At 33.1% G+C, this 22292-nt stretch overlaps 2 protein-coding genes and 1 non-coding gene across 3 annotated transcripts in view; 1 reads left to right on the forward strand and 2 right to left on the reverse strand.

Annotated features, from left to right (window-relative positions):
• Positions 1-5212: 5212 nt before the first annotated feature.
• Trnaq-cug lies at positions 5213-5284 on the reverse strand. The gene has a single exon. It is a non-coding gene; the product is annotated as a tRNA-Gln (tRNA).
• A 7668-nt stretch (positions 5285-12952) lies between these two features.
• On the reverse strand, positions 12953-20424 carry LOC119836130 (HEAT repeat-containing protein 1). Its single transcript, XM_038361418.1, has 4 exons — positions 19014-20424; positions 14156-18667; positions 13625-14044; positions 12953-13180 (listed from the first exon to the last, which is right to left on the reverse strand). Exons 1-4 carry the CDS (start codon positions 20174-20176, stop codon positions 12988-12990), a joined length of 6288 nt encoding a protein of 2095 aa, XP_038217346.1. The 5' UTR covers positions 20177-20424; the 3' UTR covers positions 12953-12987.
• Positions 20425-20990: 566 nt separating this feature from the next.
• Positions 20991-22292, forward strand: part of LOC119836227 (lysosomal thioesterase PPT2 homolog) — a 7058-nt gene continuing 5756 nt past the window's right edge. Inside the window, exons 1-2 of the mRNA XM_038361537.1 lie at positions 20991-21347; positions 21802-21943. Coding sequence (XP_038217465.1) covers positions 21216-21347; positions 21802-21943 — 274 coding nt within the window. The 5' untranslated portion in view covers positions 20991-21215. The remainder of the gene's footprint in view (positions 21348-21801; positions 21944-22292) is intronic.

The following is a 22292-nucleotide window of genomic DNA, read 5'->3' on the forward strand; positions in this document are numbered from 1 at the left end:
CTGTAGTTTTTGCGTGAAAGAGCAACAAACACACACACACATCCTTACAAACTTTCGCATTTATAATATTTGTAGGATAGGATTAAAATAGATGCTCGTCTCGGCTCCAGCCGGATATCAAGATTCCTGTTTAGTCCCAAGGGAAATTTTAATCGGGATAATAGGATACTCCTATCATCGAAGTCAGTTCATACCCTGTCTGTATAGCAAATTTCATCAAAATCCGTTTAGCAATTTCATCGTGACGGACAAACATCCAAACAAACAAAATTTCACATTTATAATATCATTGTGATTATTTAACGGTCGACAAAAGTACGCTGATCTCTGTTATTGAAGCGTCTCGTTTGCTTATATTATTTTATATATTATATCTGTAGCTTACCTACATATAAATACATTTATACGACAATATATCAAATTTTTCTTAAAGAATAACAAAATAAAGTTTTAAGTAGGGAGTTGTGTGACGTATGTGGATTATTTACACAATTATTTCAAATATTTCATGTTATATTAGTAATACATAGGCGTTCAGTTGGTTCGCAAATAAATATTGCATAACATTTTATATAGGAAAATTGTATGTGCTTGCTATGATGTATAGACATTTTAAACAAAACTCATTAATTTAATAGGAGTATTTGATAAACAATGAAAAAACATTCAATTACTCCATATAGATTATCAGACATCAGAGATCCGAGATCTCTAATTTAAGTTAACCAGTTAAGAAAACATTTTCTAGATTTTCACGAAAGGTTGATGCAATTTAGTCGTAAAAGATATGAGTATAACATACAATGCACCTACCCAATACCATATCCCATAAGGGGCACGGGATTGTGGAAAATCCAGTTTTAAACCAATTTACGAAACACGCTCGACCAATCATCGGATGATGCAAATAACAAAGATTATAGCATTCCTGGAAAGGTAAATTTTTTTTGCTGTTTAATATTCTTTCATCCTTAATTTAATATTTTAGGTTACTTTATGAGAAATAGTAAAGAAAAAGTCGCTTAAATAAACCTTATAACCCAGAAAGAAAGAACCAATACTCAAGGTATTTTGGGAGTCATTTAAAGAGCAGTGTGATAGATTCTCTATGTGGGAGTCGAGCATGCTTCGGCACGAATTGGGCCAGCTCGCACCGGGGAAGTACCACACCCCCACAGAAAACCGACGTGAAATCCTACTAATATTATAAATGCGAAAGTTTGTAAGTATGGACGGATGTATGGATGTTTGTTTCTCATTCCTGCGAAAAAGCTTATCGTATCTATATGAAATTTGATACAGAAATAGATTATAGTTTCGGTAAGCAAATAGGTTACTAATTACCCGGGTACCACACAAGTGACGCCGCGGGTTTGAGCTAGTCACTTATAAATAATTTCTGACTACCCGAATATACAGCAAAAGAATCATAGCAATCGGTTAGTAGGATAAAGCAAAACAACGATTGTCCTGTCAGTGTTTTTTGGTAGGTGTATAAGCTTCATTATGATTCTTCAAATAAATAATCATATATCATCGTAGTTGTCTAATTGCGGCGGTCACTTAAATTAAATTTTAGTAATCAACTACCTACGAAAGTAGATTTTGCGTGGGCAGTTAACTAGATGAGCGAAAGTGAGATGATATTCGGAAAGTAAGCGAACTGTTGAGAACCTCGACATCGTCTTATTTCTTTTCTAGTTTTTAAGCAGATATATAATAGCTATAATCTATTTTGTTCACGTTATTGCGTAAGAAATAATTCTGGTAATTTTTATTTTCTGTGTTGATAGCTAGTTCAACATTTACTATACACTAGGCGCTCGTACCGGCTCCGCCCGGATATCAACGTTCCTGTATTATCACAAGCATTTATCGGAATAATAAGTATCCTATCCGCGGTGGTAAATTCTTAAATTATTTATTTACGTTCTGCGATCCTTAAAAGTATAATGCTCTGTCTAGTAGAAACTGGATCTTTGTTTTTGAACTGTTGTCCACGACTATACCTTCATTACGCTGACAGTTTGTGAAATTCCACGTCCATTGGCCACATGCATATTAATGACTCGTGATGGACATTACGGAGCAAAGTTTTTAGAGTTATAATTGTCAGAAATAACGCCCTATCCTTTCTCTTTAGAACTGACCGAAGTGATTGAAATATTATAAATGATAAGTTTTTTATATCATTGCAGGCAACCGAGCTGGTGAGTCGCCAGATAGCAAACACTGCTACCCAGGAATATATTCAGACATAATGACTTCAAATGCGTTGCCAGCTTATAGGACAAAAGAGATATAGAAAGGTACTGTCTGGGAAGGGTGAGGAAAATGATGCGGGCCCCTGGAAATGAGATTATAAAACCAAATAGTTTCAATTTGTTAAATAACCTGCGATGGATTATAGGTTCCCAAAACAGATATTATCTATATCGCATATATAGCCTATAGACATTCAGGGATTACGTAGAAATACAATAGGGAAAGAATTTTAAATCGGTCCAGTATTTCCTGAAATTAGAGCGCTCAAACAAACTGTTCAGCTTCTTATTATTAGTATAGTTTGGAGATGTTGAAAACAAATAATCACATTATTTTCCCATTCCTCTTAGCACAGGTAACCTAAAACCATACTCTTAATAACATTTTTTTTAATAAACACAATCATTATTCAAAAGCACGCTTTAATACTCATCCATGATCGATTATTTCAATCTATCGGCAAAATTATTTCCGATCCAAATATCGCACAGAATTGGGGTGCGAATTACCTTGTACGTGTTAGCGTGATAACGTGACATCGTCACGACGTGACGACATAAAGGGATAACGTCCCGTTGGCACGTACGATATTGATGCGTGAATACATTGTTTGAATTTATGTTTGTTTATTCGATGATTTATCGCTCACTCCTGACTTTCAGTCTACAGACACTTGAAGTGTTTTGAATTGAACAACTTTTCCGCTATTTACTCACGACTTTGCTTGTTTCGATATCACGTTGATGTTAACGATCTCAAAATCGATTTATAGCCACTAGCCTACAACAATTTTTATGTTTTTAGAAATTACTTATATTACAAAACACTTTTCATTACGAAAATGCGTTCTAACTACTTCGTTTATTAATAAACCACTTCACTATATACCGCAACATTCAACGATCTTAAACAATTTCAGCTTCAAATTAGTTTCCGAGAACTAACAGAGCCTTAATTAAACAGAATTGATTGAATTACAACACGTGCTCGTCATGTATGTGGATAACTATTCGAACTTTCTAGAATCGCTTTGGAATTTACAATTTCATACTTATTAATACTTTATTGCTCACACAGAAGATAGACAAATACAGAAATATAATATAATATGGCGGTCTTATCGCTAGGTAGTGATCTCTTCCAGACTACCATATGCAATGCGTAAGAAGAGATATTTAAGGGAGGTGGGTGAACAAAAACATTAGGCGTTAAGAGAAGAGAACTGGGAAAATTATTATAAGACGATACTTATGAATACATAAATAATTTCTAGCATGGGAAAAAGAGTAAGCAATGTCACAAATGAATTATAATGTCGTTAAGAGAACTATTTCAAATTTACACATTTTAAGCAATGGTCTAGTTCAGGGATCCACAAGCTTTAGAGTCGTAGCATCGCAGCAATAAAAATATATAATCTTTTCGCTTTTGCTTCACCTACAAAAGGCGTATGTAACTCTTAAGCCGCAGGTTGCAGACCCAACTAGACTGTAGTTGGTAAACCTAGACCTAAAGATGCTGTTATACTAAAATAGCTTAAACCGTAACTACGATTCTTAAATTTCACTTCAAATTATCTTATCACCTAATTCAATATGTACCTATATTCTATAGGAACTGTTCTAGACTATGCTTTTCTAAACTTTTCCAGAAAGATTTCTCTTGTCACAAACTAAATAACTATATATAGCGCCCTGTTAACTTACATTTACACTAAAACGCAATATAATAATAATAATAATCACTGCTAATCCCAAAGGAATGAAACATGTTAATAACTCAACAGAAAAAGACAGTTACTAATTATTGATTGATAAAAACTAAGGGGGAAAGCCCGCGGCTTTTGGGCGTTCGAGTCCGCGTGTTCAATGGACATGGAAATAAGATGTTCACCTCGGTAAAAAGTAGCCTATGTTCTTCCTTACGTCAATCTCTAGCTTCCTTGGATCAGAACCAAACTAAAAACATTGAAATTGTATTATAAAGTCACTCCGATGTGAAAGAAAGACAAAGAAACACACTTTTCGCTGCGGTGTAACGAAGCGGGATATTCCATATCATGAACAATTCTTTAAAAAAATTCGTGCTGTAGTTACTTCCACAAACGACGTACTCTAAAACATATTAAAATTATTTGACAAATACATTTTGCATTACAAACTTGCAACTTTAATTGATCTTCAATAAAAGTTACTAATTACGGAGGGCATAAAGTTCGCTAATGAAGATTTTAGAAAAGTTTCGGCTCCCAAACAATTTATTGGAGAAAAGTTTTAATAAATATTAATTATCTTAATGAATGCTTCTTGCCGTTCTTCGGTCTTTTTATTAATCTCTCGAAATTCATTTCTTAATAATAATATCCTATTATTGGCACGATATTTGATAAAAATTGAATTGGATGTGACGGAATGAAAGCATGTTTTTTCATGATATCTTTGGACATTGAATCATTGGTTATATTTAAAGATCTTTTCTTTTCAGTTCAATTGTTTTCGTTTCTATTTTCGTTTGTCAATGTATAAATTTAGATTTTCAATCAAATTCTTGTGATTTCTCCAAGAAAAGTTTAAACATTCTTCAAATAACATTTTATTCTGTTTTGATTATATTATAAATGCCAAAAATAAACGTTTTATTTGATTTTGTGGCTGCCCTTCAAAATTACGAGGTGATCCGATTAATTATTTGAAAAAGTGTTACCAAATTCTCTCTGACTTGTCTAGTGATGTATTGTTTATCATTTACTTTCAACATTTTGGAGTAAAAAATACGAATAATTAGAAACATTAATAGAGATCTTAAGATAAACCTAAACAGCACATAAAAATGTAAGTCACTTTTATATTTCACAGTTATTCACTAGTGTATTATATTTATGTGTTCACAACCAAATACAAATGATTGCTTAATAAAAATCAAGAACAAGAAATGAAAAAAAAAGAACAGGTTCCACCGAGATTTGAACTCGGATCGCTGGATTCAGAGTCCAGAGTGCTAACCATTACACCATGGAACCGTGATGCAACGATATCAAATAAAGCATCTTTTATAAACTGATTTCAAATACATGTATTGTTAATTTAGTTTAGACATTCCATGTCTCGGATTCGAAAATATGTATTAAACGCTGTTTCTTTTCTTCACCTGACGCAGAGGAACGTACTGACAGACATTCCCCTTTTACCCTTTCGCTACGGAACCCTAAAAAGACAATAACAATGTTCATCGACCATACATACATATCAATATACCGTACATAAACAAAATGTTTTCGAATTGAGTACATGAAACCCATTAGTAATCATTACTCGGCGCTCTATTGTCAAAAATGTTTACGTGAGACCTCTTATGTTCATATTTGCGGCGTGTTGAGTGACAAATCCGATATTGAATTATGAATGAGCGAGTCAAAGGATCAGGTGATAAAAGCAACGACAAATTCAATCTATAAATAACCCGAGCCAGACATCGCCTTATTTTAACCCTATAGGTTTTGATGACGGTTACTTAACGAGCTGTTGCCCGCAGCTTCGCTCGTGAGGCCTTAATAAATTATCATGGTTCACACTTTCATCCCCTATTTTATCATAGTGGGGGTAGAACTTATCAAAACCCTTTCTTAGCGGATGCCTACGTCATAACTTCTATTTAAATGCCAAACTTCCAGGGGTTTGCGCTGTGTGTTTATAGATCACTAAGTCAATCAGTCACCTTTGAGTTATATATATTTAAATAGAAGTAAGAACTACTTATTTAAGAAGGAAATAGAAGAGAGGAGAAGAGAGAAAAATTATGGTTTTTTAAGACATCGCCGGCAATGGAGCTCGTGGGTCGCCTGATGGTAAACGTTACTACCACCATTTGCAGAGGTAGTGCCTCTGTAAATGTGCTATGCGCCTTTTAGGGGTAAGAGATACGGAAAGGATTGATGACTGGAAAGAAGGAATGGACTGGGAAGGGTCAGGAAAAGGAAACGCCTATATATATGGTAGAGTAATTAAAATATTTTCATATTTTTTTTATTCAGTGGATTATTTATAGTGTTTTTATACCAGTCTGACACATCACGTCATGATACTTTAGCGTGTCTGATGTCAGTGATGTCAATATCAAAATACTCTTAAAACCTCCCAAGAATCGCTCTGAAACGTGAACGTGAACAAATGAGTTTTCACTTGAAGAGATCGACATCAATTTTTAATTTATAAACTAGATTTATTGAGATTATTACGTTCAGATGGAGAAACTTCTACAACTTTATATTAGACTCGTTTCTATTGATGCTAATACTATAAATACAAAACTTTTCTATTTTTGTATGTTTATAACGTTTTCACGCAAAAACTGCTGGACCGATTAAAAAAAAACTTACACCATTAGCAAGCTACATCTTCACTGAGTGGCAAAGGCTATAGTCTTACCACGGGCAAAGTCGGGGCGAACAGCTAGTATTTTGCCAGTTTATATTTCGTTGACGAATCGAGTAGTGGATGAGAAATATCGTGAAATTAAACTCCCCTTACATTATGACGTTATTTTTATATCAAGACAATAAATATGTTTAATAGTTTAGCCAGATAACACTATTTTTAGTTTCCACGATTGTATACTGTAGATAGCTGGAGTTAGGTTAACTGTTACCGACGCTGCACGTGTGTCGTGCACTGGGACACGACACTACGCCGTTACTACCCTTGTGAGAGACAATTTGGCGAATGAATTGTTACAAATGGTAACCTATGAAATGGTGGTATTTTGTTTCCATGAGAAAGTAATTTCTATGAAAATTGTATTTTTTTTAATTGGATGAAAATGTTTTACATTTCAAAATACTATTATAAAAAAATTAAATAATCTGAAAAACTAATACACGCACACACACACTACTCATCCACTCACACTCACATAGTCACATTAGGCTCGTTTTTGTTTTTGTTTGATATCTGTTCTTTACTCATCTTTAATGTGTTGTATTAGTTAAATTTGTTATATTGTTTGTAAATAAGTAATTATATTTTAGTTTACCTAGAGCTCTTTATTTTATATAAGGGAAGTTGTAGTTGAAGTTTTTTCATAATTTTTGTTACACAATTTTTCAGTTATTGTGTGCCTTATAATTGGCGTATCTCATATGTAATTAGAATGATTATCTTATTAACAGCTGTAAGGTGCCTTTATGAATAAAAAAAATAAACTAGTATTGGCAGTGTTTTCATTACCTATTGTCGTCTCCAACCAGAATACCATAGACTATACATATGTACTGCAGTATGCAGTTAAATCCATTCCAGCTCAAATAATCACATCTTATATAATACTTCAGTATACCCTTAATAGTCTTAGAAGCAGATTCACTTAATACAATTGCAAGCTCGTAACTGAATTGCAGATGCACTGTGCAAGTTAAATACTCAAGTTGGAATTGGCTTGATACGCTCTAGCGTTTCTTGTTTGGTCGGATTTAATTTTGAGTGAGCAACTAGAGATAGTAGTTGTGATCTGTTAGATTATACTTGCTACTAATCATGAAGTGTCGAACACGCTTCGGCGTGAATTGGGCCAGTTCGCACCGGGAGCTACCACACCCCCACAGGGATAGTAACGCCCGTAACGGGTCCCTTTTTACGCTTTGTGTTCGGAACCCTAAAAACAAAATGTATTTAAATCTTTCCTCTTTATAATATTATTATCTTATAATAACATAGTATAAGTTGATACATGATCTAAGTTTTACAGATACACACACGTACGCAGTTTTAATACGTACAAATGAACGCAACGCGATCCCCGAAAATAAACTAATTATTTTCCCATTAAGTTCTAATGTAATTAATAACATAGCCACGATTCTAATGCGGACGCTTGTAAAAATTAAATCACGAATTTTCGTGAAAATCTCACGGTACACGAACGAAATAGGGTGATTAATTTCCAATGTTAGTCATGTTCCTATACGTAATTAGTGCGTGTAAACTATAACAGAATAATGTAAATACACTCATATCGCTCTAGTATTCACAATTAAGAGATACAATGTGTTTATAAATAATTATAATGGATATAATAAACATTTGTTCATGAACGATAATTAAGTTTGTTCGTACAGCATAATGTAGTGTTGAAGGATAACGAAATTATTTCTCAATGCCGCTAATGCTTTCGCTAGATAATCCCGTGGCTTCTCCGTGGGATTTTTGACATAAAATCGGGTCTACCTCAGCAACAAATTTCGTTCTTTTCGATTAAGTGGTTTAGTCGTGAAAACACAGAAATAGTTACTTTCACATTATAATATTAGCGGGGATTATCGAATGAAGTCTATTTGCTGCGTAAACTTACGAAAGAAAAGTATAAGAAACTTTTCATATCACTAATATGAGATATTATTTAAAGAGGAAGTTTGATTTGTAATAATGTTTTATTCATGAAAAACATGGAATGGCTTGAAGTTCAGCAAATAGATATCTGATATATATTATGTGAATGACAAATAATGTATTCATTTATAATGGGCTATTTTTATTTGGAGCAAACTTGAGCGGGTTTCTTAGTTTAGACAAAATATTAAACACATATTCTACATGCTCTACGAAATCTGCTACGAAATAAGCTACAGCTACACCTCTACGAGATAGCTGTGCTACAAGCATTAATAAAGCCTTATGTCATTATATAAACAAATACATAAAAAATTCAAAGCTCAATACTCATCGCTAATTTTAACTGACGTCCCAAAGACGAAGAAGGTTTTCAATTTGACTGTATTTGATTTGGTTTTGTAACTCGATAACTCCGTGGTTATATAACCGATTAACGTGATTCTTCTTGTGTTTGATAGGACTATTTGTACGTAATAATTTAATAATTTATGTATTGACATCTCATGTCATTGAAATACATATATCGATTACATCATCTTATATATAAAAATCAATTGCTGTTCGTTAGTCTCGCTAAAACTCGAGAACGGCTGAACGGATTTATCTTATTTTGGTCTTGATATGTCCGTGGAGTTCTAGGGAAGGTTTAAAAGGTGAGAACGATAAGGGAATTATGTCGAAACAATATTCTATGGCGTTGCGAAGTTCGCCGGGACAGCTAGTACAAAATAAAACCACAAGCTATATCTTGTGCTATTAAAATAATACAGTTTATGTAAGCACTGAAATCTAAAATGCAGATATCTTAAGAATATTCTAAAAGCTACCTAACTTAGACACTGAGAGATCCTTGTGATGCAAATCAGAACCCGCAGAGATGCAGGCAGAGACTGACATAGATATTTACATTATATTCGTTGGTATGTTTGTACGTTTCCGACTATATTACGCGTCTCCCAAAATACTGATAAGAATTTATATGTAACACTTTACTCTTAGTAACATTTTCTAAGATAACACTTTTAAAACTAGGTATGACAGTTGCAGTTTTATATTTATAGTACTCGCGTAAAAATACTAAAACTAATTTTTTTTTGTGTCACGTGTAACGTGTGTGTTTATCACACTATCATCATCATCATCATCATCATCATCAGCCCATATATGTTCCCACTGCTGGGACACAGGCCTCCTGTGAAGAGTTCAGGCCATAATCCACCACGCTGGCCAAGTGCGGGTTGGCAGATGTCACATGTCGTCGAACTTTTTTTTTTTGATTCTTGGACATGCCGGTTTCCTTACGATGCTTTCCTTCACCGTTTAAGCAGTGGTGATGTCATCCACATGTGCAGACAAATTGAAAAATCAATTTATTTCCTGCACGCTCGTCCGGTCTCGAACCCCGACTTATCGATTTTTGATTTATCACACTATATAAATAAGTTATAGGTATGTACTAGATATTAAAAGGAAATACTTTATATCATTTAAACCACAAAAATATACGTACTTTTTACGTTTCCTACTATAATTTTCATCGAAATCATCCCATATTTAACTATACAAAATTCCGAAGTCGATAAAAGGGAGATTAATAACATACCTCCAACAATGTCCAACTGCCGTAAATCAAGGCCACAAATAAAATTCTGTTAACTTCAGCGTATGTTCTTTAATGAAAAGCGAATTTATTTGATTTATATCCCTCAATAACGAATTGGCTTGTTTATGTGATATTATTTCCAAATCTCGTGTATTTTTCGCGAGTTTATAATGAATTACTGCTTACCTGTCGAAAGGCTTTTAGGTTATTCAAAATTGCATGTAAAAGGAATGAATTTAAAGTTTGGTTAACGATTTTAAGTGAAAATAATATATTTATGTCATCTATAGAAGATTAAATACATCTAAGATTTAAAGCGATTAATTTAAAAGATTTTTTTTATGTTTTAGTTTGAAAAGAATAACATTTTATGATTAAGTTTTATATTTTAAGTTTTAATCGTGTGTTTGTTTTACGCGAATATTTCCCACTGAGAATTAAATTTTAACGAATTTAAAAAGAGGTTTATTCATTATTTAATTTCATCTGATTTTCATTATTTAATTTTATTTGATCAGTTGATAAGATATCATATGTCTTCACAGACATTTTTTTTTTATTTTTATTAGACATCATCCGATTTTTTTCCATGAAACATACATACTTATGTTTTAAATTTACTTTTTATTGAGGGGAAGGGCTTCGAGAAAAATATTATGACAATCTTCAAAAACATTACGTGTAATAAACACGTCCCCCAAAGAGCGCATAATTTAAGTAAGTACCTACGTGCTTTAGAAGTACGTAATGATTTTAGTCAAAAAACAATTACGTGAAACTTCCCGTCCAAAGTAGGTCAACAGCGTCATTAAATTGTAATATACTATTAAATTATTCATCTAAAGAGTTTTGTAACATTTGACTTGAAAGCGGTTAAACTTGCCGCAATTAGGCTCTCGCGCAACCCACCTGCCCGAACTTAGTCTAAAACCTTTTAATTAGACCGTTAGTTTGTTCCCACTTCGCACTCTAAACTTAGCTTTGTTTAACATTTCCTCTAAGTGAATTGAGGAGAATTGGTCAATAGTATTATATTGACCGACTCCAGAAAAAAGGTTAGCAATTCGATGTGTATGTATATTATACTTTCATAATTGCACAGATTTATTTCATTGAATGTTTATGTTATTTTAGTTTTGGTATATGTTAGTGTCAGTGTGTGTATTATAAATCACCTTGTTGTTTTGTAACCCTTGTGTGAGTCATATATCTGTCTTTTCGGGAAACATCTTAAATTTTAACATTTTATTCCCTTAAAACATGGAATTAATCATCATATATAATAACAATCAATTCTTTAAGGTATGACCATTAAATATGCTTACAAATTAGGTGAGTGTCTTATTCTTACACTTAAAAGTACAATAAGCATTACGACCTATTCTCTAATTTAAGGAGAATGCAATAATAGACTAAACAAATCAATAATAGACTAAATCACCCAACCGAAACTGCTTATTATTTTATTAACTACATATTTATTAAATTTTATCTAATCAATCCATTAATCAAATGCTTTTAAATAAGTTCAAACTATAGAACAATAAATAAAAAATGGTACATATAACAGTAATAAGTACTAAATTCGTCTAAAACACCACACCGAATCCAAGGAGATTGCTTCTTCCCCGGGGGCTAAGGTACTGTGTAATGTGGTAGCGGTCTCTGGCAAAACATCAAGTTGCAGAACAAGTACGGATCAAGATAATTCTTACACTTTATTTGTATTAATCATCATCATCATCATCATCATCCCATATATATTCCCACTGCTGGGACAGAGGCCCCCTATGAACCTTTGTATTAATAGCAATACTATATTCATCAAACTTTAGACTAAGAAAGTTTTAAAGACATATATTATTCACTGCACTCCCAACCACACATACTCAATTAAATACATTACAAGATTAAACTCAATTATAAAGCCATTAAAGTACTAATAACTCATTATTAATTAGATTCTAGATCAATTTATCTTATAATTGTGAGACACGGGGTTAATTCAAAACTTTACTCGTTAAAACTTATTATTGTACTTTCAGAGATCTGTTATAAGTTTGCGAACATAGGTAATAGGTGTATTTTGCGATGTATTTTTAATGACTATAAAGTTACTTTATTTTTTTAATCGGATATCCCACCTTAAAAGTTTTAGAAAAATCTTTATACAACTCCCTACTTCCTTCTAAAAGAAATCACAATACAAGTTCAATAAATAGAAGTCCATCAAGATTCTTTGTAATTATTTCTAAAAGATTAAGATATTATACGTCTTAACTTTACTTGGAAAAAATTATACAAATTATTTTAATTTTTTCTGGTCAATTAAACATGTACCTGATATAGAATAATAGAATGTTTTCGGAATAAAATTGTATACTATTATGATCAAATATCGAAGTGTAGTAAAGTGATCGCTTCCCTTCAGACGAACCATCAGCTCAAATGCCCGCTTTCATATAAAATACTAGCTGCACCCCGCGGTTTCATACGCGTAAGTCCGTATCCCGTAGGAATATCGGAATAAAAAGTTGGCTATATGTTATTCGAGTTGTCCAGCTGTCTACGTACCAAATTTCTTTGCAATCGGTTCAGTAGTTTTTGCATGAGAGAGCAACAAACACACCCACATCCTTACAAACTTTCACATTTATAATATTAAGTAGGAAGTAGGATAAAAAAAATAAAAGAGCACTAATAAATTCACATATTTATTATTTTCATTGTAACAATTTAAAAGTATTTCTCCAGAGGTTCTCCCAGGATTTGTTCCAGAGTGCGTATAGCATTTTTAGTGGCCGTTTCTATTCTCTGGTCACCATCTTCCAATAGTTCTGCAAGGAATGGAACGCTCTCTGCCAGTAGAGGGAGCCAGTTGCTACCCAACTGCGACGCCATAGCCACAAAACAGTCCAGCGCTGTTAATCTATAAGAAATATGTACGAGAATATTGTAGTACTAGTTTGGATTATTCTTAATATGTAAGGGTTCGGAATAAATATACTAATAATTAAATTATATTGAGAATCTTATGAGTTTGTATATTATGTCTAAAAATACATAGTAGAATACGGATCTTATACAAAGGATATTTCAGAACCCACTTTTAACGCTTTTGATACTGGTAAATCTGAATATATCCCCAGATATAATACTTGTATACTTCTAATATGGTTTCTACTAAAAAGACAATCAAACATAGCTGTCATAATTCATGTTAAGGGGAGCTTTTAAATTATATATATCAGCAACTTTAAAACATTTTTATGACAAAAATCAAAACACTTTAGACATAGATATTATTATATTAAAATAATTCTTTACTAGCATGCAAATTAAACTTTTAGTTGAATATGTTATTTACACTTACCTCAATTCAGCATCATTATGTCTCGTCTTTAATAACACCTGATAATTCAGCAGCTTCCACAACGAATCATCACCCGTCGCAACAGCGAATTGCGATACGCACGGAATAATCACCTCTGTGGCTCTCTCTTTAAGGCTTGAAATACCACCCAGTGTATTCTCCAATTGATCCACAATCGGTAGCATCAGAGTTTCGAATCTATTCTTGTCTAGGAAGTTTTGACTGTCATACAAGAACACTATATGTAAAGTTTTTATTATGTACTTTATGAGCATAATACATTTCTCCTCTGAATCGAAGTATAAATGTTCTGATTTACTGTTATTGCACGCGTCTAGTAAATCTGCGGCGTTCTTAATAAAATGTCCCGCAAATAACACGAACAGCCCTTTAAGTTTATCTGCTATAGCGCTGCTCACCCTGAAAAGAACAAAATATTTAATTAATACGCATGAAGAATTCTGTTTAATTAAGCAGAGAACTAAATTGTTTTACGATCACGTTGTTTCAGAGTAAAACAAACGTACAAACCTATAGAAAGTGATCGCTCGATCCTTATATCCCTCAATATTAGTCCGAATCGCCCAGTCATATATTTTGAAATAGAATGGTCTGAAACTGGTCTCTGACAGCTTAAGTACTAGAGAAACCAGAGCGTTAACGACTTCATCTTCCGCCTTGTCAATTGTACCAGCATCCACATTTTGTTCACCGGCATCACATCTTAACTGCAGCGCACTTATGAAAAATGACGTTAAATCTTGCTGTAATGTCGTAAAGTCCGCAGTGGTTATATTCGTAAAGCTGTCAGCTAAAACAGACATAACTGGTCCCACAACATCATATTTCTGCTTGCTCAATATCATTTGATGCGTCTCGTTAGCAACTGGTATTAGAACTCTGGGTGGAATCGAATTAGCCAATTTTTTCTTAATAGTTACCAGCTTTGAAACAATAGCCGATACTTTATTACAGTCTTGATCTTGACTTTGCCATTTGGCGCACAAAATGGAATATTCGTAAATTATTTTCTGAAGATATGGACTTAGGAAAAGAGGTAAACTTTCAATTATTTTAGATATGGCAGTCACTGTACTTAATAATACCAACTCAGGTGTTTCAGCTTCTCTCTGCCGCTTTAGGACTTTGATTAAAGCTGGCATAAATCTTCGGAGGGCACTTAAAGCGTGAACTTTTAGATTACCACATAACTCTGCTAAGCAAAGAACTACAGAAGCCATTACATTGGGAGGTATGCTGGTGTTGCAAGTGTAATCTGTGACAACTTCCAAGACTGGTTTAAATGGTTCAGGATTTTGAGAAGCTAGCAGCCGAGTGAGCAATTTTAAAGACAGTAAGGCTGTTTGTTGATTCAGTTCCAAATCTTGGTTTTCATTTTCATTTGTATTGTTAGATGTATTCTCAATAGATTGAACGATGCTCAGTAAGGTCGGAAGTAATGAGAACAACAGTTCCTTATCAACATTATCAAACATTTCCGGGCTACATTGAATTTTCGTGTTCAGAAGTTCCATTGCCTTTCTCTGTACAGTATGAAGAGTGTGTTTGAGCAACCCTCTTATGACTGATAGGAACATTGGCGCCGATAATAAATTATTAGCATGATCTAATAAATCGTAACTATGGTGTAACATCACACGCCAATATTTTGCTGTCTTCTCATCTTTAATCTTCGATATACTTTGAATGAAGGTCAGTACATTTATAATCAGTTCTTTGTAATGATTTTCCATACTTGTATCAGTGATTTGATGGCATCGTTCCACAAACGCCGCGGAAGCTAAGCAATTATTAAGGAAAGTAACAATAACGTATTTGAAATGTCTCAATTGAATTGCCGAATGACATTTGATACTGAATATAGCGGAAGGATCAACATACGTGTCCGTTGCATCTTCATCTTTTTGCTCTGGCAATGATTTCAGATATTTTATCATTTTAATGAAGTTATCCAAGGCAGTTTCTGGAGTGAATTCCATTAAAATACTTTGTGCGAAATCAATTCTGTTAATGGGAGACTCTTTATCGGCCAATGTTCGTGCGGGCTGTTTATCCTTCTTCTTCTCGTCGTTAAAATGACTGATATGTGTTTCGAACAGTATAGTAATGAAAACCCATAAAAAGTGGTCTTTACCTAATGTTTCGACCAATTTCTTATAAAGAGGCAACCTTCTATGCTCAGGAACATGCAACACAACATCTGCGAAGATTCGAAGAACAGGAACGACTCGTTTCTGTAACTGACGTAGTTCGTCTTCACCATAATCTTCGATACTTTTATCCATCATAACAAGAATGGGTACTAAAGTCTCAATAATCTTTGTTATAATTTGGAAACTGTACGCGTCATCGTGGCGTAAAACTGAGGATCCAATAAAAGTAAATATCTCCATAGTATGATGAAGAACCTGTTCCGGTAATATATAAGCTGCATGAGACAGTACAATTAACGCATGATGATGAGTTTGTGGATTTTGAGTTCCTCGAATGCACTGAACGACTAATTCGACATCAAACATAGACTTGACAGCTTTTAGCTGGTCCTCATCTTCATTGACAACATACTTCTTCAAATAGTACCAAATAGATGAAAGGATTAATTGCTTAGTATATTCTACGTACGACTGTTCTTCGAATCTTAAACATTTTTTAAGCAACTGGAAAAGCATGGAGACAAAGTTATTGTCCAAACTCATCTTCTTTTTGTTCTGAACATATTCAAGTAGAGTGACACCTAAACGCCACTCTTCAGTCTCTACTATCTGATGAGATAGCATAGATACAGTTGATTTCTTTTTCTTATTTGCATTGTCGGCAGGGTCAACAACGTTGAGCATTTTCTGAAGAATCGGTTTAAAATCATCAAGTTTAATGTGCATTTTCTTTATAGTTTTGGATGCTATACTTGCAATCGAGGGATTATTACTAATCGCGCCAGCTAGAGTTATTAGATTAATTAATTCAGAACATCTATTTTCAGGGACTTTACCAAATACATCTTCATTTAATTGTTTAAATACTAGAACACATGGACTCGTTAAAGTCATAGATTCTTCCAATATACATTCTTTATACTCTTTTAAACATTCTTCAATGATCTGCCACACTTCATCTTTAGAAATTGCTGACACTGTTTGCTCATTCAGTAGATTGATGACATTGTTAAATAAATTGGACTCATAAATATTGAATGAGATCTTTGTATTTGATTTATTTATCTTTAGCGATGTTATCAAACTTTTTAGGCAAGGCACAATGTGGGAATAAATGTTAGCATTTATATCAGAAAACAATTTCACCAATGCTGATTTTACATATGCTGGTGTGTCATTAATTAAGATTCCTGTTAATTTTATCAAACAATTCTTTTTGAAAATTTTACTTCCAATGGATTGTTGGGTCAGAATTTTTCTTAACACTTGGGATATTTGTTCGTGATCCAATAACATCTGCTCTTTGTGATTTACTAGTTCTTTAAGTAATTCCACATATATAAAATTGCCTTTAGCTTTTCCAACTACTACTTCAATTAATTGAAAAACAGCTTCCCTTATATATGATATAGGATGATTTAGTCCAAAAATAACAACTGATATAAGAACATCAGATTCATACAGCCAAGTTTCATTCTTCTGAACAGTTATAAAATTATTGAGAAGCTTTAGACACCTTAGTTGAAGAGCTGGACTAATTAAGTCTTTAGCATCAGTTGCATACAGAATATGCCCAAATGCAATATTAGCCATATAATCGAATTTTTCTTTAGGACTTCTGAATAACTGTTGAAATAGCTTTTGGAGCAATTGCGTGTACTCTTCACTATAACCAGGTATTCCGCAACCAGTAATATAAAGTTCAAATAACCTTCTTGTTAAGATATTTTTAGCATTTTCACAAACATTGCACCATGGCTTGGAAACGTCGTTTACGTCTAATGTGTCAGTAATTCTAACAAAAATGTATGCCAAAACTTCAAACAATATCTTATCATGCTTTGCACATTTAATAAATTCCATAATTGTTTCATTAGTAAAGGTAGTCCCTATTTCACTTGAAATAATAGTGCGCGTGTGAACAGAATCAAGGAGCAAGTCAAGAATATCTAAAATATCTTCAGCTTTCGCCGTGTCTATGGAACATGTCTTCAAAAGCAAATAAAAACACAAGTCCAGTGTGTTATCTTTCTTCAGCCGGGTTACGTCAATCACGTCGTCAAAACTCATTACATGGTCAACAAATAGGGCTTTGAAAATAATCTGCCTAAGAATTTGAGAATTATCAGCAAATGATTCTTTGCATGAAATTTTATCCTTTAAGCCAAACTTTTTACCCCAGGATGATGTTAATATTTGCCAAGTGTTTAAACTACTTTCTGGACTATATGGGAACAGGTGTGGAATTATTGCCATTACAGTTTCGTGATTCACTGGTAAGTTGTCTAGAACACAGAACTTCATTATTGCCGTCTTTATAACAGGCTTCCATTTTTTAGAAGATTTCGACACAATATTACAAAATGCATCAGTTATATCCGTGTCACTAAGAATTTCATTCAAGCTTTTGTTCTCAATTGACAGAACTGCCATCACTACACCAGGATCATCATCATTGAGCCGATTAATGATGGAATCTTTGACAAAGTCCTTGTTCTTGATTTGAAGAGCATATAATTCTTTTGTTATATAATTTACTGCTTCTATACGTATTTCTGGGTTGATATGATTAAGATTTTCAAAAAGGTATGCCCCTCCAAATTGATGAGCGAGGGCTGGATTAAAGCCCAACACTTTAGCGAGGCTTGCTTTCCGCTCTGCTGAGATTTTATTATCTGACCTCATTTCTTTTTTCACAACAGCATCAAATGCATTTGGATATTTAGTTTCAAAATTTTTCAAGAAATTTGAGTACCAGTTAATAAGCTTTTGGGACACATCATTGTCATCTTCAATTATTTCGATGTCACTTCCATCATCTGATGGCTTTTCATTTTTTTGCAATGAGCAAGCTTCATTTAACACACATCTGCAACAAGATAACATCAATTATTAGCATTGGAATTACATGAGTTACTGTTGTAATTAATATATTAATTTTATTCATTAATACTGTATGTGTGACATTATCACAGCATTTTTCGTTCCATTTTTCTTTTAAAATATGCAAAAAATAAAGGAAAATACTTTCTCTTGCCAGAATTTACAGAATAACAAAACCTAAAAAACGGTTTAATCGTTAGCTGTTTTATAACAATAAAATAAAAAATTTTGTCCATTGTAATTTACAGGTATAAATTATGTTAATATATTGAGAGTAATATAATATAATAAATTATGTTAATATATAGAGAGTAACTACAAATATAACTTACTCAATAGCTTTTTCAGGAGCTATATCATTGAAGTCTACTTCGTCCATCAAAATGTTAAGTAATGGTGTGAATTTCATAAATTCCTCTGTGCCACCATTTAAAAGAGGTAATATGCCAGATAAGAAAGCCAATATAAAAGGTTGACAATTGATTTTCTTCGCACTGAATATCTTCAAATATTTACAAATAGTTTGCATAGTATCTGAAGAGATATTATTTAAAACAAATTCTGACATTTTGCGCATGTGCTTCTGATTTGCGTATATTAAATTTATCAATAGAACAACATCAGGATTAATTTCAAATTCTGAGGCTAACAGTTTATCAACAATTTCATTGATCGTTTTTCTTTTCAACTTCCCTTTAGTCATAAGGAAGCCAAATATGACGTATGCACATGATCTAAAATCTGCGACTTGTGACTCTAAGGCCTCCATCAATGTTGGCAGCAAGGAGCTTATAATGGCTTCGGAAACATTATGAACATTATTCATTGTACCAATTGTAGATGAACAGAAAAACGCAAAAACTGTATTGAGGTGTGTGGCTCTATCACCAAACTGTATCACATATTTCATTGTAGTCTTGGCTATAAATTGCAATGTTGATGTGTTTGAAACACACTGCTGATAGAGAGTCAGCTTAGATAACGCAATACCATGTGTTTGAACTGGCTCCAACCACTTCCATTGAGTGGATTTTATTTGGAGTATTTGTACAAACCGAACAAAGATTTTTGTATCATGGTACGGAAGGATCAGAGCCATTATTGCATCCTGGTTGTATTCATGGATGTGGTATCTATTAACTAGCCACTCCAACGCCTTGTGCGATGATTGGAGTAGGAAATACGGCGATAGTTGTAGAAGAAATTTTTCTATTGTCTGGTCCAAGTTTCTATTTACTTCTTTTGTTTGTACGGCTCGTTCAAAATCCTTCGATGTCAGACTGAACAATGAATCCTCGTAGACACAAAATCCTTCGAATAGCGCTATTAGTTCCTTGAGTCCGCTGATACCGATTTCATAGAAAGTATCACGATCCTTGAGCGCTGCTTCTTTCGGATCGAATAGAAGTGATACTCGTTTCTTATTGTCTTTGAAGATTGAAGTTTGAGGTGCAGCTAATTTCTGCAACTGTTCTCTCAGGGAAGTAGCAGCCATGGTTTGTTATGCTCAGAATCAAACTATCTATTTATTAATGCCTTCCTTATAATAGGTTATACACAGCTGTGTATTTATATGACGTTAAATGTTAATCAAAAATCAAAAATACGAAAAAATAATAGTAATCACTGTTTAACGTAATGAAAGACTAATTGACGATTAATTTCGTTTATATTATTTGATTATAATTCTATTCATCACGGCAAACATTGATGATTGAACACATGGAAGTGACAGACATGTGACAACTGTGAACTGACAGAGATCGCATTTTTTTTTTCTTTCATTATGGCAATAAGTTTCAACTATTTGCCAGTGTCAAGTTTATAAAGGTAGGGAAACAAAAGAGATCGCATTACGCATGGCAAATTTCTAAGTCCTACGTATTATTATACTACTCTTTGTTCTAAGTTCTTCAAAAATTACAGGTATCTACTAAACGATGATATTAATCTTGCATGTGAATTGTATCCAGTTTACTTAATTCATTGGACTAAAGAGTTATAAATTATAATGTGATTTATCAGTAACGATCCTATAATTTAAGGACACCACATGCTATTCACATGGTATCATGATACCATTTCACATTAATAATTTACTTTTCTATACCTTAACCCCAACTTAGACATTTTTAATATTCATGTAAATAAATCTTTCATCCTCATTCCATGATCTCACATTTTTGTTTAATCTTTTGATGAAATATGATGTCATTGCAATTTCAATGCTTCATTTAAGTATTACTAACTTATCTGTGATTTTCATGTTAGTACTATATTTAATCTGTGATTTTCATTCGCGTATTGTTATTGAGAAGAGGCTATGTTTCTTGCTGTTGTTTTTCTTTATATTATATTTTTTACGTGATAATATCATACAGTGCATATGAAATTAATTTTAATACGCTAAAATAAGTGTATCGTATTGTTTGATCAAATAATAATATATTTGTACACATTCTTGATACTTGAGGAATAAATTCAAACAAATTTATTTAAAGTTTCTTTGTTCTGCTACGTAATATATTAAGAAGATGACGTTAAAGTTAGCTTTAACCTTGCTATTGTTTTTTGTACAATGTTTAGCTTTTAAACCCGTGGTTTTAATTCATGGAATAATGACGGGAAGCGGGAGCATGGAGATTATTTCGAGAAGGATACAGGAGGTAAATATTTATTTGAAAAATTTAATCTATATACATCAGCTAGTAGTCTTTGCTCACTGTAATAAAACTGAACTCGACGTATATACTTCTTCATATAGATACGACTTTTAGATAAAATACAGTCCTTAAAATTACTTTAACTTTTGCGAAACTAACTATCTGCTTGTCTGTTTCTTCATGTCTAAACCACTGAACCAATTTTGATGTAACTTGATATAGAGATCGGGTGACACCCGAGTAAGGACTCTGGATAGTTTTTATTACAGAAATCCCACGGGAATGGTAACTATGAGAGTTTTCCTATGACTACGCTAAATAATATTGGTTGTATATTATGCTCATAATTTCCCAAATAAAGTAAGCAAACAGTAGACTAATAACAGTATCCAGACTTATGTCTTACACAACGTCCAGTTATTATAAAAAAATGTATATCTATTTTTTTTAATTTCAGAAACATCCTGGCACAAAGGTATACAACGTTAATAGGTTTGAGAGCTGGTCGAGTTTGGAAACCATGTGGCATCAAGTCCTAGAAATAGGAAAAGATGTTGCAAACATATCTAGTCAATATCCTGATGGTATTAATGTTATTGGTAAGAAATGAAAAAAAAATAAATGTATGTAACTAACAAGCTTCACTGCACTTATATGGTACCTGTTTAAGTTAATACTTTCCTCACTGAACCTTAGTGTACAGTACCATTAAAACCATTGTCCTATCCTGTAAATAAGTTAATAGAACTTATGGCATATGTAATTACTTTCCAGGGTTTATTAGGGACTATTCATTGGTAAATATAGGCTATTTTGTTTATCAAAGCTGAAGGGTTTGATTGCACCTATACACCCAGGTGATGAATTCACACTATATTATACTTAGTCTGGCCATAAATACTGTTACACTTAATTATAAAAAAATATTACATTTGAATTTCGAATCTG

The sequence above is a fragment of the Zerene cesonia genome, chromosome 1 (assembly GCF_012273895.1).
Source record: "Zerene cesonia ecotype Mississippi chromosome 1, Zerene_cesonia_1.1, whole genome shotgun sequence".
NCBI classification, from domain to species: Eukaryota; Metazoa; Arthropoda; class Insecta; order Lepidoptera; family Pieridae; genus Zerene; species Zerene cesonia.

Coding starts and splice junctions, on each gene's coding strand:
- LOC119836130 (XM_038361418.1), bottom strand. CDS start 20,176: ATGGCTGCTACTTCCCTGAGAGAACAGTTGCAGAAATTAGCTGCACCT. Junction 18,668..19,013: donor GCTCCTGAAAAAGCTATTGA/GTAAGTTATATT, acceptor ATCTTGTTGCAG/ATGTGTGTTAAATGAAGCTT. Junction 14,045..14,155: donor CGAGCGATCACTTTCTATAG/GTTTGTACGTTT, acceptor TGTTCTTTTCAG/GGTGAGCAGCGCTATAGCAG.